Source organism: Onychostruthus taczanowskii, unplaced genomic scaffold, assembly GCF_017590055.1.
Source record: "Onychostruthus taczanowskii isolate IOZ18803 unplaced genomic scaffold, ASM1759005v1 scaffold117, whole genome shotgun sequence".
In the NCBI taxonomy this organism is placed as follows: Eukaryota; Metazoa; Chordata; class Aves; order Passeriformes; family Passeridae; genus Onychostruthus; species Onychostruthus taczanowskii.
This window is the reverse complement of record NW_024498318.1, coordinates 1,060,026-1,079,803: the sequence shown is the minus strand read 5'-3', so window position 1 is coordinate 1,079,803 and position 19,778 is coordinate 1,060,026. Positions and strand designations below refer to the sequence as shown.

Below are 19,778 nucleotides of genomic sequence, written 5' to 3'. Positions count from 1 at the left end.
AGGCCCTGGGGAGGGGACAGGGACAAAAGGGGCAGATTTGGGGTTACTGGGTCTGAATGACGGCCTTGGGAAGATAAAGAGGCAGGAGGCCCTTGGTGGGCTCGGCTGTGTTGGATAGGAGCTGCTTTCCCTTTTTTTATTCCCTTTTCCTCTCCCCTGTTTGATGGAGCTCAGCAAACACAGTGTCCCCGAGCCCTGACAGAGCTGGGTGACCCCAGGACGGGGTGCTCAGTGTCCCCGAGCCCTGACAGAGCTGGGTGACCCCAGGACGGGGTGCTCAGTGTCCCCAAGCCTTGACACAGCCCAGTGACCCCAGGGTGGGGTGCTCAGTGTCCCCGAGCCTTGACACAGCTGGGTGACCCCAGGACGGGGTGCTCAGTGTCCCTGAGCCCTGACAGGGCTGGGTGACCCCAGGATTGGGTGCTCAGTGTCACTGAGCCCTGACACAGCCCAGTGACCCCAGGACAGGGTGCTCAGTGTCCCTGAGCCCTCACAGGGCTGGGTGACCCCAGGACGGGGTGCTCAGTGTCCCCGAGCCCTGACACAGCCCGGTGACCCCAGGACAGGGTGCTCAGTGTCCCTGAGCCCTGACACAGCTGGGTGACCCCAGGATTGGGTGCTCAGTGTCCCTGAGCTGAGTGGGACTCTGGTGGCACCTGTGGGGTTGGGATCCAGGTGATAAAGGGCCAGATTCTGGTGTCCAGTGGGGTTTGGGATCCATGGGGCTGGGATCCAGCTGATGTGGGGTGAAATGGAGACAGAGGTACCCCGCAGGTTTTTGGTTTGGTTCTTCTCCAGGTGGGAGAATCCTGTCCTGGGGAGAGGGAAGGGAGGTGTCAGAGATCTGGGGAGGTGCTGCTGTGCAGGCAAGGAGCAGGCAGAGCTGGGACTGGGGTCACTGCCCACAAACCCAGTGTCTCCTTGGGATCCAGCAGTGGGATGTGAACCCAGGGATGGCTCGGGCCTGATTTTGAGCATTAATTGCCCAAGGCTCCTGAGCTAATTAGCGACAGCGCTGCTCATTAGCCCTGGGTGGGGTGTGCACTGCAGAGGATGGAGCTCCAGGGTCCCTGGGCAGGCTCAGGGTACCCCCAGGACCCTGCTGGGCTCTGTGTCCATCCCTGTCCTGCAGCATCCCTCTGTCCATCTGTCCATCTGCCCATTGTCCATCTGTCCCTCTGTCCACGTGTCAGTCCCAGCTCTTGGAGCCTTTCCCCCACAAAACCTCTTTGCATCTGACTGCCAGCCCTGCACTGTGGGGCCAGGGACACCCCCAGTTTGGGGGAAAAGGGACATTTTCTACCAATTCAGCCGAAATTACTGGAAAAAAAGGGAAGTGTTTGGATACCCACTGCCATCAAGTGGCTGAGAAGGGTCCAGACCTGACCCTTGTCCTTTGTGGGATCATTTTATCAGAGTTCCACATCCTCCCCCAAGAAAATCCTCTCTTTTTTCCAGTTATTAAAGGTCTCACACCCGCATTTGGGATGCAGAGCAAAGCCCTCCCTTAAGCATCCTAAGATATGCAGCTCCACTTCTTCTCTCCAAAGACCTGACCCTGCTCCAGGGAGGTTTTCCCAAGCAGGACTTGGACGTGCACAGGTCACCCCGGCTGTTTGAGGGTGGAAATGCAGGAAAAATAAAGGAGAAAAAAATATTTTTAAACCCTGGCAGATTTGCCTGACCTGAGAAACTCCTTGCACGGGAGATTTTGGAATTTGGGAGCTCCAACAGAGGAATTTCTGCAAATTATGACATCCATAGCTGAATGATGGGATAGAATGTGCCCCAAATCCCAAACTGGGGTGTCCTGCAGCAGAGCAGAGCAGCTGGCTGCTGGGATGGGGACCCTTGGGACATGGACAGGTCCCCCCTGGGCTGGGTTTGATCATCCCAGGAATGGGATGGATCCTTCAGGGGTACGTGATGTTCAAAGCTTTTCCCATGCACCTGAAGGAAAAATGATGATTTTGGTTTTTTCTCCACAATCTTCCTCATTTCTGTTCTGGGGCTTTTGGAACTGTGGCTGTCCTGGGGGTCCTGCCCTGCCCTTCCCACTCTGCTCTGCTCCTGCTCCCTGCCCAAACTCCTTTGGATGCTGACGGTGCCACGGGAGCCACTTCCAGAAAAAAAAAATTCTCTTTTTGGAGCATCTGGGTCCGATTCCCAAAGGCACCTGAAGTGCTGAGCATCTCTGATCCACAGGGATCCAGGGACCCACTCCAGTCTGTGACAATCCCAGTTAGTGACAATCCCAGTTGGTGACAATCCCAGTTAGTGAAAATCCCAGTTAGGGACAATCCCAGTTAGCAGAGATCCCAGTTGGTGACAATCCCAGTCAGTGACAATCCCAGTTGGTGACAATCCCAGCTGGCACAACTGCAGTCAGCTGCCAGCTCCCATCACCAGCCACCCCAATTAACAGGCTGCTAATTACCGGGGATGCCGGTCAGGGCCGATCCCAGTGAGTGAATTCAGAGACCCCCGGCTATCGGGATCCCAGAGGACCCCGGCTGGGAGGGGCCGCAGGGTCCCAGGGGGTCCCAGGGGGTCCCGGTGGGGTCCCGGGGGGGGTCCCGGTGAGATCCCAGGGGGTCCCAGGGGGTCCCGGGGGGGTCCCGGGTGGGGTCCCGGTCAGGTCCCGGAAGGTCCCCGTGGGGTCCCGGCGGAGCCGTTCCCTCAGTGACCACCAGAGGGCGATCCCAGACCGCGCTGGGCCCCGGTGGCACCGGGAGGGGACAGGGATGGGGAGAGTGACATGGGGACAGTGACACGGGACAGTGACACGGGACAGGGATGGGAACAGTGACAAGGGACAGGGATGGGGACAGTGACAAGGGACAGGGATGGGGACAGTGACACGGGACAGTGACACGGGACAGGGATGGGGACAGTGACATGGGACTGGGACATGGGACAGGGATGGGGACAGTGACACGGGACAGTGACATGGGACAGGGATGGGGACAGTGACAAGGGACAGGGATGAGGACAGTGACATGGGACAGTGGGATGGGGACACTGAAAAGGGACAGAGGGATAGAGACAGTGGGATGGGGACAGTGACATGGGACAGGAATGGGGACAGTGACAAGGGACAGGAATGGGGACAGTGACATGGGACAGGGATGGGGACACTGAAAAGGGACAGGGGGATAGAGACAGTGGGATGGGACAGTGGGATGGGACAATGGAATGGAAACAGTGGGATGGGACAGTGATATGGGAGAGGGAGTGAGGACGGGGAAGTGGGACTGAGTGATAGAGACAGTGGCATGGGACAGAGGGATGGGACAGTGGGAAGGGACACACCAGGGTGGGACAGTGGCCTGTGGCACAGTGGGCTGGGACACACCAGGGTGGGACACCCGGTGCCAGGAGGTTTTTCCCAGGATGTTTATCACAGAGGTTTGTCCCAGCAGATAAAGGGGGGCTCCGAGCTGTCCCCTCTCCGTGCTTTGGTGCCGCTGGTCCCCAGGAGCTCTGGCTGAGCCTTTGGCTGTCCATGTGGGACGTGTCCCCACAGCCCGAGGGACAGCAGCCACGGGCACGGTGGGAAGGGGGAGATTTGTCCTTCACCTGCTGATTTTGGGACAGCAGGACCAAACTGCTCTGACGTCCTCTCCGGGGCTCGCAGCCCCTGGCGGGTCCCCCTCTCTGGCCCCCCGAGGCGGGAGGGGTCCGCGCCGCTCCATCTGCCAGCGGCAAAGTCACACGCGGTGTCATTGCCAAATCCAGAGGCGCCCGCGGAATTGATGGCGCCGGATTTCCACCCCGCCGTGTCAACAAGGCTCCTCGGCCCCCCGGGAGCCCCCTTAATCCCGCGCACAATTGCAGTTTGCTGTGCAAACAGCGCGGGGGGCTTTGCATGACAAGCGCGTCCTTGGGGGGCCGCGGCCGCGGGGATTGAGCGCTCGGAGCCCCCGGGAGCGGGGGGCCCCCTGCCCACCCTCCTGCCCATCGATTGACCCCGAGGGAGGCTGAGAACGCCCGGAGGTTGATGCTCTGAATGCCGGCCCCGGATCAAACGGAGCCAATTTTCCCTGCGGGATTCTCCGCATAAAGCCCAGAGCGTGGATTTTGCCCCCTGCAAGGGCGGGTGAAGGGGACGGGGGGGGACAAGGAGAAGGGAGAGGGGAGGGAGGGGTCTCCAGCCCTCCCCCTCCGCCGAACCATCAGAATAAAAGCAAATTATTTCTCCCATTTCCCTTCCCGAGATGAGCGATAAAGCGTCCATCCCGAAAAGCGCCTGATAACGCTTTAATTTCACTGCGAGGCCCAAAAATGCCATTTCTACGCAAAGCAGGGCCCGCTCTCCTCCCCGGCCAGCCTTTGATAGATGTTGGGTGATTTTTTCCTCCCCTTTCTCTCCCATTCCCGGTGCGCTTGGCGCTGGGGAAATGCCCCCGGAGCTACGAGCGCCGCACAATAAAGCAAAAATCATATTTTAGTCAAAATAGGCAGACGGCGCTCGCAGCCAACTTTCAAATTAGCATTTTGAGGGCAAATATGCAGCAATTTGAGATAATGAGGCCTGATTATTCAATCCAATGAATGTTAAATAGGCAGCGAGGGCGCCCGCGCCTTATCTCCCCCGCTTTCCATTTATTTGACTTTAGTTTAGTTTTAATCGTTTCCCATTTGAACTCTTTATTTGTCTCGGCTCAGGCCCCTTCCCCCACAGCCCCACCGCTCCCTCCTTCCCTTCCCGGGCATCCCGCGCTGCCAGCTGGGATTGTGCCCTGCCAGCCCTTCCCAGGGCACTGGGACAAGTGCTGCTGCTTGTATTCCAAGGAATTGGGGCTGGGGGAGCTTTGGGTGTTGCTGTCAGTCCCGGTGTCCGGGTTTGGGGAGTTGTTTTGGTGGTTTGGGAATATTTGCAGGGACGTGCATCCTTGGGAAGAGATGCCATGAACACTGGAACGTTGTGAGTTGGAAGGGAACAAAAAGCTCACCCAGTTCCATGGCAGGGACACGCTCTGCAGGTGGGCTCTCACCTGAGGGGCACAGGGACACAATTCCCACCTTCCTGCTGCCACCAGCCCAGGCACGGGGGGCTCTGCAGGTGGGCTCTCACCTGAGGGGCACAGGGACACAATTCCCACCTTCCTGCTGCCACCAGCCCAGGCACCGGGGGCTCTGCAGGTGGGCTCTCACCTGAGGGGCACAGGGACACAATTCCCACCTTCCTGCTGCCACCAGCCCCGGGCTGAGCAGGGGGTTTTTGGGTCATTTCCAGCCTCTCCCACCTTCGAGGTGCTGCATTCCCAACTCTGGCTCTTCCTTCACCCCTTCCCTTCCCTGCAGGGCTGGCGCTGCTGTCGCTCCCATCCCGGCTCTTGGCTCCACCACAAAATGGATCCAGAGACCCATCGAGCCCTGGGAATGGGATCCCAGCCTTGGGAATGGGATCCCAGCCTTGGGAATGGGATCCCAGCCCCAGGAATAGGATCCCAGCCTTCCCAAGCCAAGCCTGGCTTGGCATCCCCAATCCCATCTCAATCCCATCCCAATCCCAATCCTAATCCTAATCCTAATACCAATCCCAATACCATCCCATCCCATCCCAATCCCAATCCCATCCCATCCCAATCCCAATCCTAACGCTATCCCTGCCCATCCCATCCCAATCCCAATCCCATCCCAATCCCATCCCAATCCCAATCCCATCCCATCCCAATCCCAATCCCAATCCCATCCCAATCCCAATCCCATCCCATCCCATCCCATCCCATCCCAATCCCAATCCCATCCCATCCCAATCCCAATCCCGTCGCTCCCGCTGTTCCTGCGGAGCTTTCCTGCTCTCCCATGAAAATCCCATTTCTCTGCAGCCCAACAAGATCCCCCATCCCAGGGAGGGGCAGCTCCAGGCTGGGCAGCTCCTGGGGTGAGCAGCTGCTGCTCCCATTGGGATGGACAGAGGGATTTTGGACCAAAAGTGTGGAAAAAGAGGAAAAAGTCATTGCATCGGTGTGGTTTTCCAGCTCCCCCCGGGATGGAGCTGGCTTTGTTGGGAGTCCACTCCCAGGGCTTTAGGGGAGCATCAGGGTGGGCTGGGGCAGGGACATTCCCTGCAGGAGGGGGAAGAAAAAATTAAGTTAAAAAATATTGAAGGAAAGGTTAAAGCTGATGGAGAAACTAAAGGAAAATAATTGAATTACTCAAAAATTGAAGGAACGGTTAAAGTTGAAGGAGAAATGAAAGGAAAAAATTGAATTAAAATTGATGGGGAAAAATGAAATTAGAGCAGAAATTAAAGCCAAAGCAAAAATCGATGTTAAAACAAAAATTAAACGTGAAGGAAAATTTAAAGCAAAAAAATTTGAAGTTGGAGCAAGAATTAAAGGAAAATGTCACCCAGCCCAGGCTCGCTGAGGATGCTGCAAAGGATCCCTGTGTTCCCTTTGATTCCAGAGTGGAATAAAAAATACAGTAATTGATTTAGGGGTAATTAAAAACCCTCCTTATGCGTCAAATGCAAAGGTGAGCGTGAAATCAAATACAAGATAAATAAATAGGAGCAGGGCAGGGAAGGTGAAGGGAGACAGAGAAAAATCCCAATTATGGAGGTAAAAGATGGGAAGTGGCGGAGAGGAGGAGACGTGCTGGGAGCAGAGATAATCAGAGCATAAAAAACGGGGAAAAACAATCAAAAGAAGGGAAAATCAAAAGCAGATGCTGAGGAGGGATAAGGGGCAGCAGTGGAGAGGGAGCAGGCCCTGGACTGCGGGATAATTGGATCTGAGTTCATCGGGGGGATAAGCGTTCCCAGGAAGGGCCTGCTCCCTGCAAGGATGTTTAAATTCGGGATGGGAATGGGAAATGGGGAATGGGGAATGGGAATGGGAATGGGGAATGGGAATGGGAATGGGAATGGGAATGGGAAATGGGAATGGGAATGGGGAAGGGGAATGGGGAAGGGGAATGGGAATGGGAAATGGGAATGGGAATGGGAAATGGGAATGGGAAATGTGGAATGTGGAATGGGAAATGTGCAATGGGCTCCTCCTGCACTGGGCGGCTTCAGCCCCCTCAGCTGCTGTGGGGCCAGCAGGAACCCCAAGGGAAGGGGAGGGACACGGGGTCACGGGATGAGGGGGCTGGAAGGGACCTCAGAGAGTGCTTGGTGTCCCCTCCCAGTGTCCCCTCTCAGTGTCTCCTCTCTGTGTCCCCCTCCCCTCTCTGTGTCCCCTCTCTGTGTCCCCTCTCGGTGCCCCCCTCCCCTCTCAGTGTCCCCTCCTAGTGTCCCCTCTCAGTGTCCCTGCTCAGTGTCCCCTCCTAGTGTCCCCTCTCAGTGTCTCCTCTCTGTGTCCCCTCTCAGTGTCCCCCTCCCCTCTCAGTGTCCCCCTCCCCTCTCATTGTCCCCTCTCTGTGTCCCCTCTCAGTGTCCCCTCTCTGTGTCCCCTCTCGGTGTCCCCTCTCGGTGCCCCCCTCTCCTCTCTGTGTCCCCTCTCGGTGTCCCCTGTCTGTGTCCCCGCGCTGGAGCGGAACGGGCGCGCCGGGAGCGGTGGCAGCGGTGGCAGCGGTGGCAGATGGCAGTGATAGGGCAGGGCTGGCACGGCTCCGCCGCCCCGGCCGCCCCTTATCGCGGCGGCATCGCGGCCTGACCTTGCCCCGGGCACGGAACGGCGGCGGGGCCGGAGCTGCGGGGTGTAACGGGACACTGGGGACACTGGGAGGGGACACGGGCACTGGGGCCCCGGCCCTCGCCCGGCCCGGCCTGGGAAACGCTCCCGGCGGGGAGGGGTGGGAAGGGTGCGCGGGGCTGGGGGCCACCGGGGATCGGCTGGGGGGACACCGGGGATCGGCCGGGGGGACACCGGGGATCGGCCGTGGGGACACCGGGATCGGCCGTGGGGACACCGGGGATCGGCTGGGGGGACACCGGGGATCGGCTGGGGGGACACCGGGATCAGCCGGGGGGACAGCGGGGATCGGTCAGAGACACCGGGGGTCGGCCGGGGGGACACCGGGATCGGCCGTGGGGACACCGGGGGACAGTCGGGGACACTGGGGATTGGCCGTGGGGACACCGGGGATCGGCCTTGGGGACACCGGGGGACAGCCGGGGACACCGGGGATCGGTCAGGGACACCGGGGATCGGCCTTGGGGACACCGGGGATCAGCCGGGGGGACAGCGGGGATCGGTCAGAGACACCGGGGGTCGGCCGGGGGGACACCGGGATCGGCCGAGGGGACACTGGGGGTCGGCCGTGGGGACACCGGGGGACAGCCGGGGACACCGGGGATCGGCCGTGGGGACAGCGGGGATCGGCCGTGGGGACACCAGGGGACAGTCGGGGACACCGGGGAGCTGCTCCCGGTGCGCCTGGCCACGGCAGAACGGCCCCGGGGGGCTCCGGCAGCCGGGGGGGCGCACACAGGAGTGGGGTGGGCAGGGAACAGCTGGGGATGGGCACAGCTGGACATGGGCACACCTGGGGATGGGCACAGCTGGACATGGGCACAGCTGGGGATGGGCACAGCTGGACATGGGCACAGCTGGGGATGGGCACACACCTGGGAATGGGCACACCTGGGCATGGGCACACCTGGGGATGGGCACACCTGGACATGGTCACAGCTGGGGATGGGCACAGCTGGGCATGGGCACACCTGGACATGGGCACACCTGGGGATGGGCACAGATGGGGATGGGCACAGCTGGGCATGGGCACACCTGGGGATGGGCACAGCTGGACATGGACACACCTGGGGATGGGCACAGCTGGGGATGGGCACAGCTGGACATGGGCACAGCTGGGGATGGGCACAGCTGGGGATGGGCACAGCTGGGGATGGTCACAGCTGGGGATGGACACACACCTGGGGATGGGCACAGCTGGGCAGGAGCACACTTGGGCACAGACACTCCTGTGTGCTTGTATGTACATGGCACACCTGAACATGGACACACCTGAACATGGACACACCTGTGCAGGGACAAACCTGAACATGGACACACCTGTGCAGGGACACACCTGTGCTCGCACTCATGCGGGTCTGGGGGACAGACAGGCAGAGTCACACCGGGGATGCGGTGCCGGGGTGCCCTGGGCTGTGGCAGTGTGTGTGTCACGGGTGTGACCGCAGGGTGTGACCGCAGGGTGTGACCGTAGGGGTGTGACAGCAGGGGTGTGACTGCAGGGGTGTGATCACAGGGGTGTCACTGCAGGGGTGTGACCGTAGGGGTGTCACTGCAGGGGTGTGACCGCAGGGTGTGACCGCAGGGTGTGACCGCAGGGGTGTGACCGCAGGGTGTGACCGTAGGGGTGTGACCGTAGGGGTGTGATCAGAGGGGTGTCACTGCAGGGGTGTGATCACAGGGGTGTCACTGCAGGGGTGTGACTGTAGGGGTGTGATCAGAGGGGTGTGACCGTAGGGGGTTGATCACAGGGGTGTGACGTCAAGGGTGTGACCGCAGGGGTGTGACCGCACTGTCTCCCGGCCCTGCCCCGCCCCGCCCGGCCCTGTCCGGCCCCTTCTCCCGGCCCGGCCGCTTCTCCCGGCTCTGCCCCGCCCGGCCATGGCGCTGCTGCGGGCGGCCGCGCTGCCCGCTGAGGGCTGCCCGGCCTGGCTGCCCACGCACGTCCAGGTGACGGTGGTGCGGGCCCGCGGGCTGCGCTGCAAGGGCGGCGGCAAAGGCAAAGCGGGCGGCAGCGACGCGTACACCGTGATCCAGCTGGGCCGCGAGAAGTACAGCACCTCGGTGGCCGAGAAGAGCGGCGGCAGCCCCGAGTGGAGGGAGGAATGCGCCTTCGAGCTGCCCCCCGAGCCCGGGGCCTGCGCCGAGCTGGTGCTCACCGTGATGCACCGGGCGCTCGTGGGCATGGACCGCTTCCTGGGCCAGGCCCTGGTGCCGCTGGAGCCCGCCCGGCTGCGCGGCCGCGAGCCCGACGAGCGGTGAGTGAGGGGCGGCCCCGGGTGGGGGGCACAGGGTCCCAGGGTGGGCACACGGACCCCCCCCCGTGCCCTGGGACTGGTGTCCTTGGGTCCTCGTGTGTCCCAGGGTGGTGTCACGGCGTCCCCGGGTACCCCTGGAGGGCCATTGGGGTCACTGTGTGCCCCAGGGTGGGCACATGGAATCCCCCAGAGCCCTGGCATGGCTGTCACTGGGTGGGCACGGTGGGCACACGGACCCCCCAGTGCCCTGGCGTGGCTGTCACTGGGTGGGCACGGTGGGCACACGGACCCCCCAGTGCCCTGGCGTGGCTGTCACTGGGTCAGTGTGTGCCCCAGGGTGGGCACACAGACACCCCAGTGCCCTGGCATGGCTGTCACTGGGTCAGTGTGTGCCCCAGGGTGGGCACACAGATACCCCCAGTGCCCTGGCATGGCCGTCACTGGGTGGGCAGGGTGGGCACACGGACCCCCCAGAGCCCTGGCATGGCTGTCACTGGGTGGGCACGGTGGGCACACAGACAGCCCCAGAGCCCTGGCATGGCTGTCACTGTGCCCAGGGTGGGCACACAGACACCCCCAGAGCCCTGGCATGGCTGTCACTGGGTCACTGTGTATCCTAGGGTGGGCACACGGACCCCCCAGAGCCCTGGCATGGCTGTCACTGGGTGGGCACCGTGGGCACACAGACACCCCCAGTGCCCTGGCATGGCTGTCACTGGGTCAGTGTGTATCCTAGGGTGGGCACACAGATACCCCCAGAGCCCTGGCATGGCTGTCACTGGGTGGTCACTGTGTGCCCCAGGGTGGGCACCGCGGGGTCCCTGGCTCCCCAGGACGGCTGCTGGAGGAGGAAGGGCATCAGGGCTTCCCGGGCACCCTCGGGACGTGCCGCGGGGGTTGGGGTGTGGCGGGTCCAGGCGTGCCCGTCTGGGCTCTCCGGGGGGCTCACGGTGGCCGGGGGTGCCCTGGGGAGGGGTCCCCGGGCAGGGCTGGCTGTGTGACCCCCCGGAAGGACTGGGGGCATGGCAGGGCCGGGGGATGCCCCGGGAAGGACGTGTCCCTGTGTCCCCGGGAGGGAATGTGCAGGACAGGGCACCGGAGCATCCATCCCCGGGCAGGCACAGCGCCGACAGGGCTCTGTCCCTCCTGGGCAGCCACAGCCTGGTTTGAGACGGAGTGTCCCCAATTTGGGGTCCGGACCCCAGCCCCGTGCTGCCCCCAGCACAAATCCCGTGCGTGGGGGGAACTGCTGATCCTCCTCCTCCTTCCCCAGAAGGGCTTACAACAATCAGAATGTTTCCGAGCCTTTGCCAAGCACAGAAGCGCAGGAATGCGGCTGGAATTCCTTTGGGGAAGGAGTTTTGGGGGCTTTGTTGAGGCAGAGCTGGCAGTGCCCCCTGCTCCCTGGCCCCCAGTGCCGGCAGTTGTGCTGGCGTGCTGCCCGAAGCTGCGGCCTTGGAGAGGAGCCTGCCTCGCCCTCCCTCCGGGGAGCAGCAGCAGGACGGGCTGGGAGAGCTCTGCCCGTGCAGAAATCAGCTCCCAGCCCAGAGCGGGAGCCTGGAGCCGGCCGGCAGCTCCCCCCGCCTTTATTCTGCTGTTCCTAGCAAAACACCGCCATTCCTGGGCCCTGGTGGAAACCAGCACCACTGCAGGGGCTGGGACAGCCACGGGGGATGTGGGACAGCCCCTGGCCTGGGGAGAGCCCTGCCCTGGGAGGGGATGCTGTGGGGCTGTGCAGAGCAGGAGCCCTGCCCTGGGAGGGGATGCTGTGGGGCTGTGCAGAGCAGAGGGCAGGAGCCCTGCCCTGGGAGGGGATGCTGTGGGGCTGTGCAGAGCAGGAGCCCTGCCCTGGGAGAGGATGCTGTGGGGCTGTGCAGAGCAGGAGCCCTGCCCTGGGAGGGGATGCTGTGGGGCTGTGCAGAGCAGGAGCCCTGCCAGGGCTGCTCCTTGCTCTTGGTGTCCCAAAGGTCTCGTCAGGGGCTGTTAATCCCACGGGAGCAATGTCCAGCCTGTGTCAGCCCGTGACACCAATCCTGCAGCCAAGGGGGGAGCCAGGCTGTGAGGCTGGACATGCCCAGGGGCTTGGAGAAGGCTGCAGGGAGACATTCCAGCACCTTCCAGGGCCTGAAGGGGCTCCAGGAGAGCTGCAGAGGGACTGGGGACAAGGCCTGCAGGGACAGCACACAGGGAATGGCTCCCACTGGCAAAGGGCAGATTGGGCTGGGATCTTGGCAAGGAATTCCTGGCTGGGAGGGTGGGCAGGGGCTGGGCTGGAATTCCCAGAGCAGCTGGGGCTGCCCCTGGATCCCTGGCAGTGCCCAAGGCCAGGCTGGACACTGGGGCTGGGATCCACCTGGGAGAGGGGAAGGGATGGAATGGGATGAGCTTCCAGCCCAGCCCATTCCATGATTCTCCCATTTGCTGTCTCTCTCCCTCCCTCCCTTCCTGTAGCTTTGCTTGCATAAGGAAAATTCACTTCCCCTTGAGGCAGTCAGAATCACAGGAGCTTTTAAAACTCTGTTTTCACCCGTGGCCCCGAGGATGGAAACGAGGAAACGAGCACGGAAAACACCACGGAAGCTCTCACCCTGTGCCCCGAGGGTGGGTGGCACCTCTGCAGCCTGGAGGGGCCACGCTGGTTTTTGGAGGAGAATCCCAGGGGCTGGAGCTTGTCCAGCTGGGTGGGAGAAGGATCGTGGGGAGCTCAGGGGCTTCTGGCTCTTTGGGAGCTTCCAGCCGGCTCCGACGCCTGGAAACAACTTTGTTCAGGAGGAAACTTCCAGTCCCAGATTAGAAAGAGCAAAACAAACAGAGGCTCCCACCCTGGGGCTGGCCCTGCTGGGCCCAGGCAGGCCTGTGCTGGGGAGATAACGGGGCTGTGGGGCTGAGCTCTGCCCTGGCTGCTGGGATCCCATCCTCGCCCTGCTGCCAGGCCAGGGGAGCCTGCTCCAGCACAGCATCCCTTGTCAGGGTGGTGGGTGACCTTGCTCTCATTTCCCTGCAGGTTTTTATTGCACAGGAACTTGAGCAGTGATAATTGTTATCCTTGTTTTCGGCTGGCTGGAAAACGTTCCGTCAAGCTTGGACTCTTCCCCGGGGCTGTTTACGAGCTCCTCGTGCTGCTCAGCCTGGGTCACTTCGGTGCTTTGCCAGGGGAAAATCAGCTCCTGGAGTTGCACAAGAGCAGCCTGAGAGCTCTCATGGCCTTTCTGGGCATCCCAGGGTTTGTCCCACTGCTCAAGCAGCTCTGGGGATCGGGCTTGGCAGCAAAGCAAGCTCTGAGCATCATTTCCCCCTTTGCATTGAGCCTTTGTGCATCCACAGAGCCCTGGGCAGGATCTCCTGGTCCTCACCTCCCTCCCTGCCTGATCCTGCACTGCCCTGCCCTGTGCTCAGTCCCTGCAAAGCCAGGGTCCAGGAAAAGAGGGATTTTTGGGAACTCACAAGGCAGCTGTTGCTTCTGCTTCCCAACATCCAGGGAATGCCCTTGGAGTCCCCCGTGGGGCTCATCCTGTGGGGTGGCAGCGAGCCAGGGACTGTGCCCTGCACGCCCAGCCCATCAGCTGGCACCTGGGAAAGCTGGGAGGGCATCCAGAGAAACAGACGCCAGGCTGGGTCCTGGGCAGGATCTCCTGGTCCTCACCTCCCTCCCTGCCTGATCCTGCACTGCCCTGTCCTGTGCTCAGTCCCTGCAAAGCCAGGGTCCAGGAAAAGAGGGATTTTTGGGAACTCACAAGGCAGCTGTTGCTTCTGCTTCCCAACATCCAGGGAATGCCCTTGGAGTCCCCCGTGGGGCTCATCCTGTGGGGTGGCAGCGAGCCAGGGACTGTGCCCTGCACGCCCAGCCCATCAGCTGGCACCTGGGAAAGCTGGGAGGGCATCCAGAGAAACAGGGTTCCATCCCAGACACCGGGCTGGGCTTGCATGGAATCAGAGAATCCTGCAGTGGTTTGGGTTGGAAGGGGCTGTAAAAGTCACCCAGTGCCACCCCTGCCATGGGGACACCTCCCACTGTCCCAGGTGCTCCAGCCCCAGTGTCCAGCCTGGCCTTGGGCACTGCCAGGGATCCAGGGGCAGCCACAGCTGCTCTGGGCACCTGTGCCAGGGCCTGCCCACCCTGCAGGCAACAATTCCTAATTCCCAAGATCCCATCCATCCCTGCCCCCTGGCAGTGACAGCCATTCCCCGTGCTCTGTCCCTGCAGGCCTTGTCCCCAGCCCCAATCCAGAGGATCTGGAGACCCTTCCCTTGGCCCAGGTTTGGCACCCCTTGGGAGAACAGCAAGAGAGGGGACACTGAGCGGGACAGGAGGTGCCTGGGGACACCTGCAGGGCTGGACCTTGGATCTCCCTGCCTGGGGAACCCAAAATACCCTTGACTGGCAGGGTGAGGGTGAGGCTGATGCTGGAGGAAGCAGCTGAGGCCCAGGGTTTCCTGGGCTGGCTAAAGCTGGTCCTTAGCTGCCATTCCCTGGTCCCTCCCTCTCTGAAGACCAAAATACCCTTGACTGGCAGGGTGAGGGTGAGGCTGATGCTGGAGGAAGCAGCTGAGGCCCAGGGTTTCCTGGGCTGGCTAAAGCTGGTCCCTCCCTCTCTGAAGGACCTTTTCCATTTGTCTCCTGTCCCACAGATCTCCCAGCCCTGGCACAGGGGAAAGGTTGAAGGTGGCAGCACGAGCTGCCAGGGCTCAAAGCCCAGGGCTGGGATCTGTGTCTGAGGGGCAGTGGGTGCAGCAGCAGTCAGCATTCCATTCCTGGCTCTGCTTTTCCTGCAGTGACTTGCACTTGCTCCAGACAGAGAACTCGTCTGGGGGAGTTGTTCCCTCTGCAGAATTAGCTCAGCTCTGACTTCCCCAAAGCCCTTCCGTGCTGCACTTCCCTCTTCTGGTTCCCCTTCCTGCCCAGCTGTGGGGGCACCTGCTGCTGGGGGGCCCTGGGGGCTGCCAGAGCCTGGGGCTCTCCTCCCTCCCCACCAGCACAGGACCTTTCCTTTGGCTGCCAACCTGTGTGAGGCCACCGGGGCTTTCTGCTCCACGTGGGGCTGGGGGAGCTCCTCAGGGGAAGGGACAGGGTTGGGGGAGTGCCATGGGGGCAGAGAGAGCAGAGAAGGAGGTGTGAGCCCCGGCACAGGCAGGAGGCTGGGAGAAGGAAGGGGCTGAGCCTGAGGCTCTCCAGAGCGGCCCATCCTGCCCAGTGATGGGTGCTGCCCATCTGCTCAGTGTGTTGCAGGGGTGAGAAGCTCCCTCAGAGCCAGGGATGGTCCCAGATCCCTGCCAGGACCCCCACACCAGGCACTCGTCCCTTGCCCTCGCTGGTGGGACCCGTCCTGTCCCCTCCTTGCTGTGGCTGATGCTTCCCTGGCACTGTCCTGGTGTTCCCCCTGGCATGGACCCGCTGCCATCTCCTCCTGCAGCCCTCTGGACCCTGTCAGCCCACGCTGTGCCTGTGGTGTCTCCTGCCTCCTTTAATGAAGATCAGGAGATCATTAGCAGTGGAATGGGGCTGCGGCAGCCCGCAGGCTCGGGGCTGTGCCATCTCCCTGGCACCTGGTGCTCCTTTCCATTCCCAGCCTGGCCTTGGCTCCCGTGCCAGGGAGACTGTCACACCCAGGCTGGAGCTCTCTGCTCCCCGGGGAGCTGAGCCCAGGCCAAATCCCTGCAGCTCTGTCCTTAGGCTGAGGAGAGGGAGAGACCTTGCAGTGGGGCGGGGAGCAAAGTGCTGCTCTGGGGGGGATTTGGGATGGGAGCTTTGCATCCCAGGGCACAGAGAGAGAGCCCTCTTCCCTGTGGGCAGAGTGCCCAGCAAGGCTGGTGAGGCTCTGTGAGGGGCCAGGAGCACCAGGGAGCCCCGAGCTGGGATGGCTCGGGCTGAAAACGCAGCTCCGAGGCAGGAAACGCCCTGAGTGTCGAAATGCTGCAGGGGAGGAGGGGCTGGTGCTGCCAAAAACTGGGGCAGGATGCTCTGCTGGGGGGGCACGGGGGGCAGCCAGGGCTGGGATGGCACCTGTGGTACCAGGGTGGGATGGATCTGTGGTGACCAGGATGGGGTGACACCCGTGGTGACTAGGATGGGGTGCCACCCGTGGTGACCAGGATGGGGTGACACCCGTGGTGACCAGGGTGGGATGGATCTGTAGTGACCAGGGTGGGATAATGCCCTTGGTGACCAGAGCTGGGGTGACACCCTTGGTGACCAACTGACCCCAGGCAAGCGTTTGCCCCGAGCTGGGAGCCCCAGGTGCCCCACAGGGTGTAATTTTGCTCCTCCCTGCCCAGTTAACCCCAGGTTCACCCCGTTGCCATTGCTGGTTTAAGGAGTTTAAGGCCCTTGCTCTGCTCTCCTGCAGGAAAACTTTGCTTTTCTCATTTTTTAAGATCTTTGAGTGGTCTGCTCCAAGTTTAGCTAATCTGGCACGTTGGGTCTGGTGTGTTGGTGGCTGTGGGCACTGGCCCATCACCCTCCATCATGTTACACCCCAAAAAGCTGCAGACTCAGGCTTCTTGCCATTCACATGGATTTTCCAGGGCCCTGACTGCCTCCAGTTGCAGAAAAACCTGCAGCAGCTGGGCAAACCCCTCAGTCCTGTTGGTGCAGAGCTGCAGGCCTGGGGCAGCTGGTGCTGCTGCCTGTGCTGAGCTCAGCTGTGCTCAGTCCCTGCTCCAGGAGCCTCCCTGCTGCTCCTGTTCTCCAGAGCCTGGCTGAGCCCTTCCTGGCTGGAGGGAGGGCTCTGCTCCCCTCCTTTTGTGGTTCCTGGAGGGATCTGCTCAGTGGTGGAGGAGCCCAAGGAAAACCTGGCATCCTCTGCAGTGCCAGGTGGAAATGGCCACTGCTGTGCCCCTGTGTGTGCCTGGGGCCTGTCAGAGCCTGTGCCTGCCTGGGGTGTGCTCAGACCTGCCCTGGAATTCTGCTCCATCAGGACCTGCCTGGGACCTGGGCTTTGGGAATCCATCCCTGGAGCAGCACCCCGGGGGCTCTCCCCAGCTCTGCATTCCCAGGGGTCTCTTCCCTGACACATCCAGAGAGGATGAAGGAGTGGAGCTGCTGCTGGGCTCAGGATCCATCCCCCTCTCCCCTTTCTTGGTGTTTGACTCACTGCTGGGCATGGCTGGTGTGATGGGTGAGCAATCCGTGTGTGACCTGTCCCAGAGCGCCTGGAGCCGCTGCTTGGGGCTCTGTGGAGCTATGGTGTCCCCTCCCTGGGGCTGGTGTCCCTTCCCTGGGGCTGGTGTCCCTGCCCTGGGGCTGGTGTCCCCTCCCTGGGGCTGGTGTCCCTGCCCCGGGGCTGGTGTCCCTGCCCTGGCATTGGTGTCCCTTCCCCTGGCGTTGGTGTCCCTTTGGAGAGCAGGCATTCCCCAGGCTCTGGCTGCTGGTTCTGTGTGTTCACCTGCCGTGGTGCCTCTCCCAGCTGGAAGTGGGAAGGCTTCACAGCAGAGGGTGTTTCCCCTGTGCCCCCTGTGCCCTGGAGGGGCTGCCAGGGGGCCTGTGCAGCAGCCCCTGGTGCTCTGCAGTCTCACCCAGTCAGCTCAGGGTTTAACTTTGGGTTCTTGTGCACAGGGCAGGGATCAGCAGCGCTGCCAGTGTCACCTTGTCCCCTGGGCTGTGGTGTCTGGGCAGCCCAGGTCACTGGGTGCCCACGAGGCTGGTTTGGTGGGAGGCAGCTGGGGGAACACAAACCGTGGGTGCTGTGGAGTGTGAGCAGATAAATCCAGCTGGGCTGGTCACTTCCTGACTCCTGCTCTTGCTGTCCCCAGTCATAAATGTTCCAGGCTGTTTCCTGAAATCTTCCCTCTTCCCAGCTGTCCATCCTGTGCTAGCGAAAAGCCTCAGATCCCAAAAAAGACTGATTTGGAATGAAGCTGCTGCCCTTGCTTCCATGCCAGCACCATCCTGGTGGCTTCAGAGATCTTTTCCATCCCTGGTGTCTGTCCTGGTCCCAAAGCTGTCCCCTCCATGCCATCCCCCACTTGCCAGGCCTTGTCCCATCCCTGGGCACAGCAGCTGGGACACCAGCAGGGCTGGCCTTTCCCTGCTTCTCAGGCTGCTCCTGCCACTGAGCCCCACTGGAGTGCCAACATCTCTGTTCCTGGCCTCTGAGGCTGGGATGAGCCCTCTGGCAAGTGCCAGTCCGTGCTGGGATTGTCTCACCTGGCTCCTGTCCCAGAGGAGCACCATGCCCAGGGCCTCGTGCCCTTCCACACAGCTCCTGCTGTCCCCGTTGGAGGAGCAGGGCTGGCCTCTCTGGCTGTGTGAGGGGCTGGGCCTTGCTTCCTTGCAGCCTTCTTTGTGAGCCCTTCTGGGAAGAGCGTTTGGAGAGATGAACTTCCCACCTCGGCTGCTCCATCCGCGGGGGAATCGGCCCGTGTTTATTTTCCATCTGTGCTTGCAGCAGCTCGCAGGGATCACCTGGCAGGAGCAGCCATCCAAAACCAACACGGGAACCAGCCCTGCAGAAAAGCTTCCCAGCACCGGCGGGGGAAGCTGGGGCAGGAACACGGAGCCAGACAAAAAAGCACAAAATTCCCCGGGGCTGGCTTGTTTTCCACCCTGTGCTTCCCCTCCCGGCTAGGTGTGCTTCCTCCTGGCCCAGCTGCCTCAGCTGCAGGGAAGTGTCCCTGTGCTGGGCTCCTGGGGGGCTGTGCCAAGAGGAGCTGGCCTCAGTGTTTTCCCTGGATTGGTTCTCCATGGCCTGCCCTGCTCTGTCACTGTAGCAGCCCAGGGGATCCTTGATTTAAGGCTGGGGCTCTCCTGGCCAGCCAGGCTGACCTTGCTGCAGGGATGAATCAGCAGGAGATGCCAGCCTGGAGCAGCCTGGGAAGAGCCTCTGGCTCTGGGCTGGGATGTGCCTGTGTCTGACTGCAGCTCTGAGCTGTGCAGGGCGGGAGCAGTTCTGCTGCTAGAAGGTGAACCTGGCCTGCCCTGACAGTGCTCAGTGCTTTGGGGAGCCTTTGGGGGGGAGCATCTGAAGTGGAAGTGCTGCAGAAATGCTCCAGCTGTGTCTCCTCCCCTGGTGCATCCCTGAACCCCAGAGGTCACCAAGGACTTCACTCCCCCAGGAAACTCCCTGCTGGCAAAGCACTGGGACCAGCCTGAGAGGGAAACTGGAGCTCCTGGTGCCCAGGGTGTGCTGAGCAGGGCTGCTGGGGCACAGCAGGTCCAGCTGAGCTGGAGCTTGGAGGAGAATGCTGGGCACCCCAGCCAGAGCCATCAGAGGGCAAAGGTGGTCCTCCATGGAATAACCAATGTCCTCCTGGAATAACCCATGTCCTCCTGGAATAACCCATGTCCTCCTGGAATAACCCATGTTCTCCTTGGGAATAACCCATGTCCTCCTGGAATAACCCATGTCCTCCTGGAATAACCCATGTTCTCCTTGGGAATAACCCATGTTCTCCTTGGGAATAACCCATGTTCTCCTTGGGAATAACCCATGTCCTCCTGGAATAACCCATGTTCTCCTTGGAATAATCCATGTTCTCCCTGGAATAACCCATGTTCTCCTTGGGAATAACCTATGTTCTCCTTGGAAATAACCCATGTTCTCCTTGGGAATAACCCATGTTCTCCTTGGGAATAACCCATGTTCTCCTTGGAATAACCCATGTTCTCCTTGGGAATAACCCATGTCCTCCTGGAATAACCCATGTCCTCCTGGAATAACCCGTGTTCTCCTTGGGAATAATCCATGTTCTCCTTGGGAATAACCCATTTTCTCCTTGGGAAAAACCCATGTTCTCCTTGGAATAATCCATGTTCTCCCTGTAATAATCCATGTTCTCCTTGGGAATAACCCATGTCCTCCTGGAATAAACCCATGTCCTCCTGGAATAACCCATGTCCTCCTGGAATAACCCATGTTCTCCTGGAATAACCCAT

General features: G+C 61.3%; 1 protein-coding gene across 4 annotated transcripts in view; it reads left to right on the top strand.

Moving 5' to 3' along the window:
- The first annotated feature begins 9,450 nt into the window (after positions 1 to 9,450).
- Positions 9,451 to 19,778, top strand: part of RAB11FIP5 (RAB11 family interacting protein 5) — a 35,345-nt gene continuing 25,017 nt past the window's right edge. For all 4 annotated transcript variants that reach the window (XM_041427621.1, XM_041427620.1, XM_041427619.1 and 1 more), the window contains exon 1: positions 9,451 to 9,907. In XM_041427621.1, the coding sequence (XP_041283555.1) occupies positions 9,531 to 9,907 (377 nt within the window). In that variant the 5' untranslated portion in view covers positions 9,451 to 9,530. The remainder of the gene's footprint in view (positions 9,908 to 19,778) is intronic.